The sequence below is a fragment of the Dendrobates tinctorius genome, unplaced genomic scaffold, assembly GCF_039654945.1.
Source record: "Dendrobates tinctorius isolate UK_male_01 unplaced genomic scaffold, ASM3965494v1 ptg000107l, whole genome shotgun sequence".
NCBI lineage: Eukaryota > Metazoa > Chordata > Amphibia > Anura > Dendrobatidae > Dendrobates > Dendrobates tinctorius.
The window spans coordinates 18,008,421-18,025,071 of NW_027361775.1; the positions used below are offsets into that span (position 1 = coordinate 18,008,421).

At 40.8% G+C, this 16,651-nt stretch overlaps 1 protein-coding gene across 2 annotated transcripts in view; it reads left to right on the plus strand.

Moving 5' to 3' along the window:
• ERICH1 (glutamate rich 1) overlaps positions 1-16,651 on the plus strand; it is a 70,343-nt gene that overhangs the window by 40,266 nt on the left and 13,426 nt on the right. For both annotated transcript variants that reach the window (XM_073589209.1, XM_073589210.1), the window contains exons 2-4: positions 417-551; positions 12,605-12,727; positions 14,862-15,209. In XM_073589209.1, the coding sequence (XP_073445310.1) occupies positions 417-551; positions 12,605-12,727; positions 14,862-15,209 (606 nt within the window). The remainder of the gene's footprint in view (positions 1-416; positions 552-12,604; positions 12,728-14,861; positions 15,210-16,651) is intronic.

Genomic DNA, 16,651 nt, shown 5'->3' on the forward strand with positions numbered 1-16,651 from the left:
CTATACACCAAGCCTGAATACAGATAAATCCACTTATAGATTTCAAGGTGTTAAACAACTTGCTGCTTTATAGTTATTGTGCAAAATGAATGTTGCATAGAAGCTCATATACCGTAATTCCCCAATGTTTGCCTGCTCAAATAAGACGAAAGAAGAATGTAACCTAATATGAGATGTGAGTCACCGACTGCAGAAGACGGCTTCAGACAATGACAATTAACAAGAAAGGAGTACATTCTTAAGAATAGTATCTTGCACTTGTCTAAGGCATCACTAAAAATGCCTTGAATTAATTCAATGTCTGCGATGGCGTAGTAAGTTTTACCAAAATCCATATTATTTAACAGTATTTCAATTTTTTTTACTGTCTTCGTGAAATACAAGCAGGTTCCATAGTGATATTCTTTATTTTTCAGTCCTTCTTTCCAAGCTTTTGACAAGATTGTATCCTAACACTGCTGATCCCCCAACATCAAAAAATGAGAATCTACAGAGAGAATCAGAGGAAAAAGCGGAAAAACCTATACAGCCTTCAGTACCCGAGCCAACAGGTAACTGACCGCATTTATAGCAACCCATAACTCATGAAACCTAAATGGATCTGCTAGAAGACTAATAATCTTAAGCTCTATCAATGGACAGAAAGTGAAAGATATATGTTTGCGTTTTATTTGTCCCATGATAAAAGGAATCTGTAATCAGGTTCTTACTACCCCATCTGAGAGCATGATGTTGGGGCAGAGATTCTGATTCCAGTGATCTATCACTTACTGGGCTGCTTACTCCAGTTTTTGTATAAAATCATGGTTTTATGTGCTGCAGATCTACCAGTTCTCAGAATGCTGAGCTCTGTATAACCCGTCCACACCACTGATTGGTAACCTCCTATGTGCACTCTGCATAGGCAGAAAGCTGCCATTCAGTGATGGGATAGGAATCATGACACTGAGTTAGTTATGTATAGAAAGCATACATCATTATCCCTATGCATGTATGCTTCTATGGTCTATTTAATCTATTTTTATGTACCGTATGTATGCATAGGCCTTATGTTATTGTTTGGTAGCAACCCCAGTTAATGTATTATTCCCCAGTCACAATTGGGTTAAAAATGGAGTTTGTATTTATCACCTTTTCTATTTTGCTTTGGAGATGGATGTGATTTATGTGTACAAAAAGAATTCCCCATCTTCTTGTTTTTACTTGTGTTTTTTCTTTTATATATTAATAAAGTTTGTTACTTTTTTTGGTGTATTGCTAGTCTTGCTTCATTTTTCTTATGGGTCCCTTGTTGCTTTATAAACACCTATTTTCCCTGTTTCTTCTATAATCAGTGATGAGACAGAACTCATGAATATGGAGAACTACATTGCAGCAGGTTTTTGTAGTCTAGTCCTCCTGATAAAATCAGTTTTATCAGCAGGAGATTATCACTAGAGGACTAGTAAACCTGCTGCCATGTAATAATCCATAACCATGAGTTCTGTGTAACCCCACCCCCACCATTGAAATTAACATACGGGGTGAGTTTACCCAGCATTAAAGGGAACCTGTCAGCAGGATTGTGCTCAGTAACCTACAGACAGTGTCAGGTCTGCGCTGTTATACTGATTACAGTGACACATTGGTTGATGAAATCCGTCTTGTGGTTGTTGTTTAATCTGTATTTTCAGTTTTGAGTTAATGATTTGCTCGTGCGCCGAGGCGGCCCGTGGGGGGGCTTCATGTGGTGCTCTGCTTAGCTGTTCATACTGATGGCTGATAGATGCTACTGCACAAGCATGGCCGGCGCCATTTTGAGAGAGATTTTTTTTTCCTGAACACATGCTTATCGCCTGCCTGCTGAATGTGAATTTTTTTTCTTTTTTTCTTTTTTTTCAAAACATATTTTATTCAATATGTAAAATAAGGGTCAGGTCTGTCAGGGATCAGTGACCTGTCAGAAGCCATCAGTATGAATATCTAATCGGAGCACCACATGAAGACTGTCGGGATCCCTCAGATACTTCTTTCATCTGAAGGACCGATGTTCTTGGGTGTAAGGCACCATATGTCTCTAATTGATTGCCCCGTCGAGAAGAATTACACAGACACAAGCTGTATGATACAACTCGGGATGCCTGCTGAGCGCCTCTGCCCCCTCAGTCAAGCTTTCCCCTTTTATGATAAGGAATTTAGATATTTACAGACATGCGCAATAAAGAAAAGAAAAATAGTTACTTCTACAACAGCTTTGCCATGTAAGCAGGAAATATTTGACCTTGGTTCACAAGGGAGATGTCTCAGACATCTCCTCGAAGAAAAGATAAAGTTCAGCAGAATTCATTTAACTCATTCAGTTCTTATCATTCCCCCCTTTGACATCTTCATTTTCCACAATCTGGAACACTGGATCTTGCAACAACAGCGGATAGTGGCTCGTTCACCAGGTACTATCCCAGGCCGACGGGTTGCCCAAGGGAGACAGGTCTTCTACCTTCTCCATCCCCCAGATACTGAAGCCACGTCCATCATTGCAAGAGTACGCTCCTTCATGCCAGAAATGAGATGTCAATCTAGGACTCAAAGGAATAATAGTTAAATTCTTGTTGTTTACAGTCAAACTTCCTTATCTATTTCTACATCTTTTCTTGCATACAGAGATACACCATACAGTAACACATATATTATAAGGAGACAAACGGCAATACGTAATAAACTTATTATAATCCCAGCTATCCAGCCTCCAATACCCTTAAACCAATTAGCTGGATTAAGAAAGGAGAAGGTGTCTGACCACCAACTATCCTTAGTACGATCATTGTCTTTATCGTACTGATCTCTAAGTCTTTGAACATCCTCTATTTTTAATTTTAACTTTAAAGTACTGTTGGGATCTATATAATGACAGCAAGCGGGTCCGATAACTTGACACATACCTCCTTGCGCTGCAGTTAAATAATCTAGTAATTTAAACTATCCCACGCAGCTACTATCATTAATATAGACAATGCAGAAAAAACAAACCAAAGCATTATGCACTCTTATGTATTGCTAACTCCTGTGGCTAGTTTGCAATGTGATGCGTGGATCCAGGTTGGTCGTCCTTCCAACTTAACAGAAGTAGGCGTTGTTAGGAGTACTTGGTAAGGTCCTTGGTATCGGGGTTCAAGAGTTTTTCTTGAGTGTTTCTTGACATATACGTAATCACCAGGTTGTAGGCAGTGGGTTCCTTCCACACTGTCTGGATCTGGAATGGAAGAGAAGACTAGAGAATGCATTTGAGTTAAATGCTTTTGCAACTGGATTACATAATTCGTCAAATTATCCACATTAAGTGTTAAGACCTGTGGGTAGTACAACCCTGTGTTTGGTGGTCTTCCAAACAATATCTCAAAGGGTGACAGTTTAGTTTTCCCCGTAGGTGTGTATCTTACTGAGAATAATGCTAATGGGAGACACTCTGGCCATGGTCTACGGGTCTGTTCCATGGTTTTCTGTATTTTTAATTTTAGTGTCCCATTCATTCTTTCTACCTTCCCTGAACTCTGTGGGTGGTAGGGTGTATGAAATGCCTGTTCTACACCTATCATTTGCATTACATTTTGCATTACCTCAGCAGTAAAGTGTGTGCCTCTGTCTGATTCAATTGTTTCAGGGACACCGAATCGTGGTACTAGTTCCATCACTAGTTTCTTTGCAGTGGCTCGAGCTGTAGCCGTTTTCACCGGGTAGGCTTCTGGCCATCCGGAGAACATGTCAACACACACCAGAACATACTCATATGGTCCACTTCTGGGGAGTTGAATGTAGTCGATTTGCAGTCTCTGGAAAGGATATAACGGCCTAGGACTGTGTTTCCGTGGAGTCTTCACCACTTGTCCAGGATTGTGTGCTAGGCATATGGGACAGGTGGTACAGTGTAGCTGCGCCACCTTCCCAAACCCGGGAGCAATCCAATCGTTCGTGACTAGGCGTGTCATTCCATTGGCGGACATGTGAGTTGGAAGATGAACTGCTTCTGCCATCCTTGGGTACAAAACCCTAGGCAGGCAGTACTTCTGATCTTTCTTCCATATTCCGTTCGTTTTTTCGGCACCCATCTTCTCGCAAGTTTCCTTGTCCGTCTGGGCGGAGTCTTCTTGGAACTTCTGTAAGTCTGTAAACAATTCTGATGCATCCTTGTGCACTATGTTTACTTTTTCTGGAGTCCCCAAGGCAGCTTGCTTCGCCACCTGGTCTGCTTTCTCGTTACCTTTTGCTTCCATGTTATCTTTTCTGGTGTGTGCTGGCACCCTCATAACGGCCACCCCCTGTGTCTGGGCCACATTCTCGAGGATTTCTCTAATCAGTGTGGCATGTTTTATGGGTGTTCCTGCTGCTGTCATGAAACCCCTTGTACGCCACAAGACCCCAAAATCATGTACTATCCCAAAGGCATATCTTGAGTCAGTGTAGATATTTGCTGTTTTTCCTTTGGAAAATTTTAATGCCTCATTCAGAGCTGTTAGTTCAGCTTCTTGTGCAGACATATGGGGTGGAAGTGCCTTTGCTACAATAATCTCATGTGGTGACACCACAGCATATCCTGTGTGGAATTTTCCACTCTCATCGGCATATCTGCTGCCATCCACAAAAAGCACAAAGTCTGGATTTGACAATGGTGTGTCAGTGACATTGGGTAAGCCAATAACTTCTTGCTGCATCAGTTCTATGCAATCATGTTCAACCTCGTGTGGAGGCTCAAAAGAAAGTGATAATGTGTTCTCATCTACATCCCCCCCCTTCAGAATCTGCAATTGGCAACAGTGTAGCCAGATTCAAATTCTGAGTTTTGGTAAACGTAACGTTAGGAGGCATGAGTAAAGCACATTGCAATCTGAGTTGTCTAGCCATAGAGATATGTTTAGAAGAAACCTGATTCAGGATACCGTATATATCATGTGTGGTACAGACAGTTAGTGGGTTGTCCAATACAATGTCAGAAACTTTGTCAAGTAGTAATGCAATTGCAGAAACTGCTCTAACACAGGATGGTGTTCCTTGTGCTACAGAGTCTAATTTGGCAGAATAGTATGCAAGAGGTCTATTCTTTTTGTCATGTTTCTGTGTCAAAATGCCAGTAGCATGCCCTCTGATTTCAGCGGCCATAAGTTGAAAAGGCACATCATAATTAGGTATACCTAATGCTGGGGCTGACACTATGGCCTTCTTTAGGTACTGAAATGAGGTCCGTGCAATATCAGTCAATTGGAAAGGTGTTGTGTTGATGCAATCATACAGTGGCTGCATATGTTCACTAGCATGTATGACCCATTGGCGACAAGAAGAAACTAAGCCCAAAAAGGCTCTCAGCTGTTTGTGAGTTGTCGGTTCTTTTATCTGGGTGACAATTGTGATTCTGTCACTAGTTAGGTGTCGGGTACCATGAGATAGGCATTGTCCTAAAAATATGACTTTTGGTTGACAAAACTGTAATTTCTCTTTGTTGACCTTACATCCGTTATCTGATAAAAACATCAATTGTGATAATGTATGTATTTTACAGTTAGTCTCATCAGGTGCACAAAGCAACAGGTCATCCACATATTGTAAGAGCACAATATCAGGTGGGTGTGGCCAGCCGGTCAACACAGACTGCAATGCTTGCGTGTACAATGTGGGTGAATGCTGCATGCCCTGCGGTAGTCTGGTCCAGGCATATTGTTTGCCCTTAAATGTAAAAGCGAACAAGTGCCAACAGTTTTGTGGAGGGGCACTGAGAAAAATGCGTTCGACAAATCAATCACTGAAAAACATTTCGATTGACTAGGGATTTTTGCCAATAGCGTGTGCGGGTTAGGCACCACTGGTGTCAGAGGGACAAGGATTTTATTTCTCTCAGATCATGTACCATGCGGTATTTTGGGGCATCACTTGGTCCTCCTTTCTTTTTGACAGGAAACAATGGTGTATTAGCTTGTGATTTAATTGACACCAATGCTCCATTGCTTACAAGATCAGTGATTTGTGCTTCAATAGCAGCCTCCTGTTGGGCACTAATGGGATACTGCCACAGCTGAGGTAACCTTGTATCCATAGGCACCTCTACCACAACTGGGGATACGGGAAGTAGGCCAATATCCGCATTCCCTTTTGCCCATAAGGTATTAGGTAATTTGTCTAGGGCTGGGTCCCATGGTTGTGATGTGGTGTCATCAGGACCTTGTGACTCGAGAGCTTGAATTATCATGCAAGCCTCAAGAGTGTCCTCGTCCCCATCTGGGATAGTAAGGTGTACTGTACCATCTTCAGCAAATTTGATATCTGCATGTAGTTTCTTTAGTACATCTACTCCCAATAAGCAAATTGGTGCTCTTTTGACAAAAACTTATTCAGGAACATTTTAGGTCCTATCTTAACCGGCAAAGGTTTACTAAAAGGAATTAGGCTAGATTGTCCACTGAATCCTGAGACAAAGGTTGAGTATTCTGAAAGGAGATCTGGAGTTATTACCTTGTCATTGACCACCGAAGAGGTTGCTCCGGTGTCTACTAGAAAGGGCACCTTTTTTCCATTGACTTGAATTTTAACTACTGGTTCCTTAGAGTCAAGTTGCATTCTAATTGCACCTCGTCAGTCAGTTGTTTCCTCCCTTCTAGACTGAGATTCCCTATCTGCTTTTCTCTTGCGGCAATCTCTCTGGAAATGACCGGGCTTTTTACAGTAATGGCAAGTAAAAGTCCTTCTCCTTGCTCCCCCTGTTGAGCCCTCTGAATCTTGTGTGAAAAATACTTTCCCTTTTTCTTTTTTGTTTTCCCGTAAGTCCATTTCAATTCCCATGGCTCTCTGCCTCAGACCATGGGCGTTATCTGCTGACCTCCAATCAGGAGTACAATTTTTCAACTTCAATTTTACCTCTGATGTTAACCCATCTACAAAGGATTTAGCAAGCAATTTCTGTGCCCCCGGGCTGGTTAGATCTAGTCCTTCATCGCTAAATCCCATTTCCAATGTCTGATAAAAGTCAGCTACTGTTTGTCCTGGTTGCTGTGAAACTGCCGTCTGCGAACCTCGCTGTCTCTGTTTACCTCCCATAAAAGTATCAAGAACCTCTAAAAATATCTCTACTGATGCTTGTGTACGGGGGTTGTTTTCTGCATTTTCTGCTGGTTTTCTAGGTATCAGAGCCTGCCAGAGCTCGTGTTGAAGTGGCAAAGATAACTTCAATCTAAGCATGTCTTCTCCATCATTCCAAGTACCCCTGTGTACTATTAATACCTGTCTCAAATATGCAGCAAATCGGGCTGGATTGATAATCGGGTCAGGGGCGTTGGACAACAAAGCCATACATTCAGTTGCAGTCCAAGGCTGATAATGGGAAGTGTGTATATACCTTGTTACAGGTTCCCCATTCGGTCCAACCTCTCTAAAAGGTCTGGTGGAGGTTCTAACCGGGGCTAATAAATTGGGTACATGGTGTCGAGGGGCACCACAGGAAAAGCAATCCTCCCTCCAATTGGGATTTTGTTGACCACAATTACTGCAGACCCATCCAGGTTCATTGCTGCCACTATGTGGCTTAACAGCTATTGGTGTTTCTGGGTACAGTTTAGCCGGTGGTGGAGGAGCCATAGGTACTGGTGGTGGCACTGACAACAGGGCTGGATAGGGTGGAGGCTCATGCATTTTCTCCACTGGGTCATCTGTCATTCTGACCTTCTTTGGACGTATCCATTTCCCTGTCTTCTCATTATATGCCCACTTTTCCCTCTGAGCAACTTGTGAACACTTTAAACATGCTTCAACCTGTTCTCCCCATCCTGCATCTGCAATTTTTCCTGATTTCGTGTCTTTTATCTCCTTCCATTTGTCCTCATTCAAAGCTTCTTTCCCTTCTACCTTGAATTTTTTTAATACCTTTTCTAAGTCCCTTGCTGCACTTCCATATCTATCCTCAATTATATCACATAACCAATTTCCCTCTTCAGGTGTCTTTCCCTGACTGTTCCCTATCTTTCTATCCTGTTTCTCTTGTTTCTTCCTGTTAGTCCCCTGCCTTAGGTGGTGTATTGGGTAAGCTCAAGACTAGGCTCTACTATACCTCGTTACCTTCTTCCTAAGGTGCTAACAGGCTAAATGGGGTGTCTGTTCCTCCTTGTACTACGTGTTTCGTGTACTTATAAGCTATGTAACATCCGAACAGAAGCACTCCCACAACACACAGGATTGTAAACAAAATATCCATCTATTGGGGTTCTTCAGTCATATCCTGTCACAGGCTCATTTCGCGGTCCTGTGCTCATTCAATCACACTCTTATCTGTCACAAGGTTTATTCGTAAAGGGTGTTGATTTAAGCTTAGGCGGTGACCTCCCCGAAAGGACGCTGTCACATAACCCAGTTAGGCAATATCACCACTCTTTGAACGAATACCTACTGTGCAGCTTATTTTTCTACTTTCCACAATCTTTCAGATCAAAGCAGCCACTCAACGACCTCCTTGATTCCTAACGCGGAATCGTCTATTGTGAAAAACTTGTCCGTCCGGGCTGCGCAGTATGAACTGTTCACCCAGCCTTAGATTCCGTAATGTTAGACCGCTCAACGTATCATTTAATGGGATATGTGTATTTAATGCTAGTAATATCCACCATTCATCTCCCTTACGTACGTGGTGAAATTTTTGTATATTCAACCCTGGGACTGTTCCCGCAAACGTCCATGCACCATACCCATTTTGATTTGCATCAGCTCTTCTCCTAAAGATAGCAGTATACAGGCAGAATCTACAATAACCTCTCATTCAAGCAGAAGTTACATATGTATGTCACACCCTATTTCCTCAGAGTTCTTATATGGACCTGATTTTATGGCCCCCTCCTCTACTAGATTCCCCTTGATACGGACCTTAGTTAAAATGATATATTATGAAGAGCAGAGAAGAGAAGAATGATCTCTTACCTGGCCAGGTGTTTAGGTCTGCTGTTCACAATTTCATCAGTAACCGGAGTGGTCCCTAGGTCGGGTAGTCTCGGAGAGGTGCCTATTTCAGGTCCCTGTTCAGGCGCCAGGAAACTGTCGGGATCCCTCAGATACTTCTTTCATCTGAAGGACCGATGTTCTTGGGTGTAGGGCACCATATGTCTCTAATTGATTGCCCCGTCGAGAAGAATTACACAGACACAAGCTGTATGATACAACTCGGGATGCCTGCTGAGCGCCTCTGCCCCCTCAGTCAAGCTTTCCCCTTTTATGATAAGGAATTTAGATATTTACAGACATGCGCAATAAAGAAAAGAAAAATAGTTACTTCTACAACAGCTTTGCCATGTAAGCAGGAAATATTTGACCTTGGTTCACAAGGGAGATGTCTCAGACATCTCGAAGAAAAGATAAAGTTCAGCAGAATTCATTTAACTCATTCAGTTCTTATCAAGACCCTCCACAGGCTGTCCCGGAGCACGAGCATCTCATTAACTCAAAACTGAAAATAAAGATTAAACAAAAACCACAAGACGGATTTCATCAACCAAAGGTATCATTGTAATCAGTATAATGGTGCCGACCTGACACTATCTGTAGGTTACTATGCACAATCCAGCTGACAGGTTCCCTTTAAAAAGAAGCACAGTGGGCATGGGATTTCTATAATGTACCGTACGTCTAAAATGCTGCTATTCCTCATCATAGGCATGCAGTCATAGTACTTTCTTATACTACTACAGTACACATACATTGACACAGGTTTAAGGAATAAAAAAAAATCTTGGGAGGTTTTTCTTTAAATCTATAATAAATACTATAATAACATAAATGCTAAAATCCATAAATATAGTTATTAGAAGTTTTACTCCTATCTGCTCCCATGAAGGGTGTAAAGGCTGTACCTACCTGATAGTTTGATTATTTTTTTGGAGGCCTGTATTACAGCGCGCTTCTTTAATGTTTTTTTCATTTTTGTTTTTTTCTAGAGAAACTGTTTTAACGCATAATCGGATCAAAGTGTTCTCTTACAAAACAAAAAATTGAAATGTTCAGGACAAAAAAGAGGGATTGATGATTGAATGGAAACACTACAGAAAAGACAGGATGTTCAGTGACTGATAAATTGTGCTTTCCCATGTCTAGATCATAGGTCTGCGCATGGAAAATGAAAGCTGGGCAGAATGCATTCAAACTCATTATGACAATTTGTTAATGATTCCCTGAATATTGAGCAAAAATCTATACAGTAAAAAAACAAAACAAAACAATGATCCGTATGATATTTTACTGAATTATTTTTTTCTTTATTCTTAGGATATTTAGAATAGTCTGTTTTTAAGACATTTTCTATAATTGTTGTGAACAATATAATGTTATGTGTAAATGTCAGGTATCTGTATTGGAAGCAAGTCCTTCCTTCTCTGAATTTTAGGGTTTCTTATCATATACTGTATGTGTATAGATTTTTTTTGGTTGTACAGAAGCATTCTTCCCACAAGCTTTGTACTGTATGGCAGGACAAGGAGACCATACTACCAACCCTCCCACATTCAGTAGCTACTGCAGGATATTTGGCTAAAACCTGTGGGTATTACATGAGGCCCAGAATTCATCAAGAAAAAATCCAAAGATGAATAATAAACCAAATCCAGTCTCTAAATTGCTGTTGTTGGCACTTGTCCCGTGTGTAAAGTCTTTTACTGCCCTCTACTGGCAGAGAGGGTACAATAGATCAGAAGGTTCACAAAAAGATTTTTTTTTTTTTTTGATCCATTACAATATTTCTATGCAACCGTGCACACTATTATATTTATAATTAAAGAATATCAATGCATTTGCATACATTTCCAATGATTGTTCTTGTGCCTTTTGGACAACTGTATCTAGAACATAGCCTATCACTGTAGGGGATATATATATATATATATATATATATATATATATATATACAGTGCCTACAAGTAGTATTCAACCCCCTGCAGGTTTACACATTCGGAATTAACTTGGCATGGTGACATTTGGACTGTAGATCAGCCTGGAAGTGTGAAATGCACTGCAGCAAAAAAGAATGTTATTTCTTTGTTTAATTTTTTTTTAAATTGTGAAAAGTTTATTCAGAGGGTCATTTATTATTCAACCCCTCAAACCACCAGAATTCTGTTTGGTTCCCCTAAAGTATTAAGAAGTATTTCAGGCACAAAGAACAATGAGCTTCACATGTTTGGATTAATTATCTCTTTTTCCAGCCTTTTCTGACTATTTAAGACCCTCCCCAAACTTGTGAACAGCACTCATACATGGTCAACATGGGAAAGACAAAGGAGCATTCCAAGGCCATCAGAGACAAGATCGTGGAGGGTCACAAGGCTGGCAAGGGGTACAAAACCCTTTCCAAGGAGTTGGGCCTACCTGTCTTCACTGTTGGGAGCATCATCCGGAAGTGGAAGGCTTATGGAACTACTGTTAGCCTTCCACGGCCTGGACAGCCTTTGAAAGTTTCCTCCTGTGCCGAGGCCAGGCTTGTCCGAAGAGTCAAGGCTAACCCAAGGACAACAAGGAAGGAGCTCCGGGAAGATCTCATGGCAGTGGGGACATTGGTTTCAGTCAATACCATAAGTAACGTACTCCACCGCAATGGTCTCCGTTCCAGACGAGCCCGTAAGGTACCTTTACTTTCAAAGCATAATGTCAAGGCTCGTCTACAGTTTGCTCATGATCACTTGGAGGACTCTGAGACAGACTGGTTCAAGGTTCTCTGGTCTGATGAGACCAAGATCGAGATCTTTGGTGCCAACCACACACGTGACGTTTGGAGACTGGATGGCACTGCATACGACCCCAAGAATACCATCCCTACAGTCAAGCATGGTGGTGGCAGCATCATGCTGTGGGGCTGTTTCTCAGCCAAGGGGCCTGGCCATCTGGTCCGCATCCATGGGAAGATGGATAGCACGGCCTACCTGGAGATTTTGGCCAAGAACCTCCGCTCCTCCATCAAGGATCTTAAGATGGGTCATCATTTCATCTTCCAACAAGACAACGACCCAAAGCACACAGCCAAGAAAACCAAGGCCTGGTTCAAGAGGGAAAAAATCAAGGTGTTGGAGTGACCTAGTCAGTCTCCTGACCTTAACCCAATTGAAAACTTGTGGAAGGAGCTCAAGATTAAAGTCCACATGAGACACCCAAAGAACCTAGATAACTTGGAGAAGATCTGCATGGAGGAGTGGGCCAAGATAACTCCAGAGACCTGTGCCGGCCTGATCAGGTCTTATAAAAGACGATTATTAGCTGTAATTGCAAACAAGGGTTATTCCACAAAATATTAAACCTAGGGGTTGAATAATAATTGACCCACACTTTTATGTTTAAAATTTATTAAAATTTAACTGAGCAACATAACTTTTTGGTTTGTAAGATTTATGCATCTGTTAATAAATCCTGCTCGTGTGTGAAGTTTGAAGGCTCTAACTTATTTGCATCTTATCAAACCTGCTAAATCTGCAGGGGGTTGAATACTACTTGTAGGCACTGTGTATATATATATATATATATATATAATAATTTTTTTTTTTTACTGTTACTTTACCTGTATGCCACATTAGTCCTAGCTTAACCTTTTATTCTAAGTGATATTTGTAATATATTCTGTGTGCAGATATTGAAGAATCAAACATTTCCCCACTGAAGGTATACACTGTGAGTCTTCCCCCAAATGGCTATATACCACCTCCGGAAGCTGATCTCAATTTTTCCACCACAAAAGGTTCAGATCTCGAAGGTACCGTGTGACGTTGTCTTTACAGTAGATGCTGCATCTCATGTTTTGTATCTCACGTTTTGTATGTGACTTTATGGATGAATTACTTTTCTTCTACAACTGCAAATTGGTATGACACAAAAAAAAAACTGCAACTGACCCAGTTGGTTCCTGTACAAACTAAATATTCTGACCCTGCAGCCCCTAGTGGTTCCTACATGGACTGGACTAGCCCTAATAACATACTAAATAATGGCTGCTCAGATCTCTGCTGCCTGAAAGGCCATCGAGTGCTTTACATTCATCCTAAGGAACTGGAGGGTATAGCAGAGTGCGATTTATCTACAGAAGGGAAGGGGTGCTGAGATAGGAAGAGATACCAGAGTGAGTTAAAACAAACCAAGAAATGCTAAGTGAAAACATAAGGTACTTACTGCTGAACTTTCACTGAATGACTTAAACAATGGCAGAATGGCTGGACAGCCAAATGAGAATATCACCAGCAGGGTAGAAAGTATATATAACTGCACCCAAAAGGTTATAGGGCAGACACTGAAACACCTGTTATTCTTGCTTCAGTCATTTTAGGTTAACAGACATTAAAACCTGGAGAAAAGTTGTATCTGCCCTGACTCAGTGGATAGAAAGGTGACCACAAAGCACAGGCTCAAGGTTTCGAACACAGACGCATGACACTTTCTATAGTCTTTACCAGGAGTGGTGTGTGGCTCACATGGTAATAATGTATAGTCGCCTAAAGACATGTCTAAATAGAATGGTGGGTTGAAAAAAACTAAAATAAAGAGCAGAATACTCATAGCAACATCGTGAATAAAATAAGAGCAAAAACTGGACATTTTGTCCTGGTGACAGGTGCTCTTTAAACACCTGTTTTTTTCCGCAATTCTCAATTTAAACCTCATTATGTTCTTATTTTCCTGTATGCTTCTTGGAAACATATTTTGGTCCTTTTCAATTAACCTTTTTTTCTTTTACTACGCATAATAACATCCTGTCTAATGGGATAAAGGAAACTTCAAAAGCATAAATGTGTTTGTAAAATATACATCCTGCTGCGGAGAAATATCTGAAACTCCAGCTCCTGAACGGTCAAGTACCTACTATAGTCTCATTTTAATCTCAATGCAAACTTTTGTGAGAAATGTGTTTTGCTCGGATATTCCTCATTAGCATCTGTGGGCTCTGTTTCCATCCAGATTCCAGTTTTTTTTATGTATAGTGCATAAAGTTTCAGGTTTGGAGTAGCCCTGAACTTCTATCAACATCACATCGTCCTCAATGGATATTGTTGTCATGGTACAATAAAATTCTTCTAATTTGGCATCAATTCTAGGGGTTAACCGGATCAGATCTTTTGGTCAGGCAAATATGTATATTGTTCGGTTCTTTCCTGCTTTCCGAATTCCGTGTGTCACTGATTGTGCTAATTATACTACAAGGATGTGTTCACACTGCGTTGTCTTCTGGCATTTTGGGGGCATAAAGCGCTGAAATGAACGTTCCTATTGTTTTAAATGAACCATTTAAATGGACATGCTGTTCATTTTGTATGCTTTTTGACTCTTCCTATTCCTTTCTATTGGAAATATGACTTGCCGTTCAGGCGTTCCATCAATTTTAATTAGCTTCCGGTTTTTAAAACGCTACATAACGTAACGCTATTCTGGCACTTTTTTTTAGCTAGAAAGGCTCTCAATACTTTTTAGACAACTTAACAAGACTAAAAAGACAACAGGGTGTTTTTCAGTGTTTAAACTGCAAAAAAAACACTAGCATTTTCTTTTTTTGCTTAATGGAGTTAAGAAAAAATACGTCCAAATAACATTGCACAAAAAAGCAATAACAAAAGGATTTAGGAAACTCTGAAATATATCTACAAAGATATTTCATTAGGAAACATGACAGAAAAACGTTGATTCCTTAAGTGTCTTCTGATTGAAAAACGGACAGTTTTGAACAACAAAAAAGACACAGTGTGAACATACTTTAATGAAACGTCTATAGAATATGTGTAAAGTGTTACTCTAACATTTAGAAATTATACAGCGTTTCCAAAAATCTCATTTTAAGATTTGAATGTGTTTCCCTATAGCTGTTCACTCTCTGAGTAACAATGTATACTTGTCACTTTTAGAAGATCAGCCAGTGGAAATTTGTAAAAGACGCAGACGGAAGAAGAGGAAAGTAAACATTAGGAATGAGTCCACCTCTGATGAACAGCAAAATATCCAAAAAACTCCTCAAGCTTTGGAAGGAGGGAAGATCAACAAAAACAAAAAGCGGAAATTGCAGCGAAAGAGACAGAAAGAAAGACTGAAGGCTGAAGGCAAGTGGACTAAAGGTAGAACATGTCAGTCTGGTGTGCGCCAGGAAGATTGTACAATGAAGCAATCCGATGAACAAACAGAGGAAGAAGAAAGGAAGAAAAAGGAGGACTTGCTGGATTTCCTTCAAGCAACGCAAGAGCTTTATTTTTCTGATCGTATGTATCACTAATGGAGAGTAAGGTTTGAAAATGAAGCAGAACGTCTTGATTCATGTTGTCATTTTTCTCGTAGGGTCAAATTGTAAATGGTCCTCAATACTTGCCCGATAATAAGACAATCATACTAGTCTGAATGAAGGTGTTCTTCATTCCATTATTTTATTTTTAATTAATATTTACATAAGTGTGGTTTTCCCACCATTACATATCAGTCACCCTTTCCATGGCCAATTCTCTGCATAAAGAGTCTCTGGTCACTGCCAAGTAACCATTAGAAATGGCCACTGCCTTACCTGTAGAAATATGGCAGTATAGCTTAAAGACTACTTCTGTAAGTATCTATATTGTCACCTGCCAGAGGGGGAAGGAGGCCGATTCTGTCCAGTGACTGCCCTCAGCAGCATAGATTCACAGTAGCATTGTGGTGGTGACAAAGAAGCAAAAAATTATGAACGCTAGAAATGCTACAAAATAGTTTAAAATGGCTATTAACTGGCTTTTAAGAGTTGTGGTAAAAAAATGATTCATGAAAAAACCCCTTTAGCTCATTACATTTTTACCTGACCTACCCATTCAACCCTTAAAGGGAACCTGTCAACAGGATTGTGCATAGTGAGCTACAAACAGTGTCAGGTCGGGGCCGTTAGTTATACTGAGTAAAATGATACCTTGATTTATGAAATATTTATATTCAGTTTTTAGTGAATGAGATTCTCATGCCCTAAGGTAGGGCTGGTGTATGTAGTGCTCTGATTAGCTATTCATAATGCAGACTGCTGACAGGTCACTGATCCCTCACTGACCTGCCTCCTAGTTTGCATAATGAATATACTAATGTATGTATTTGAAAAAAAGCATGTCACTTAATGAAAATGGTGGCACCTGCACACTTTCTCTTATCGGGTTAGTGCCTATTATCTTCCTGTGTTTCAAAGAAACAAAATCACCATCAATATGGCGCCGTCGGGTGCGCCTGCGCATTAGCATCTATCGCGTTCCAATAGATGCTGATGTGCAAGCGCCCACCCCGGCTCCTTGTTGCTGGAGCCAAAAAAATGTACACTACAACAGAATGGCGGTAGCGGTTGCGCAGTAGCATCTATCTGTACGAGATAGATGTTACTGCTCAAGCTCCTCCCCTGGCTTCTTGTTGCTGCAGTCCAAAAAAAATTTACACTACACCAAAATGGCGCCAGAGGCAGCGCATGCTTATCGCACCATTTTGTTGTAGTGTGCATTTTTCTGGCTGCAGCAACAAGGAGCCAGCGGCGGCGCTTGCACAGTAACATCTATCAGAACACGATAGATGCAAATGTGCAGGCGCACCCGACGGCGCCATATTGATGGTAATTTTTTTTCCTTGAAACACAGGAAGATAATAGGCACTAACCTATAAGAAAAATTTGCGCAGGCGCTGCCATTTTCATTAAGTGACATGC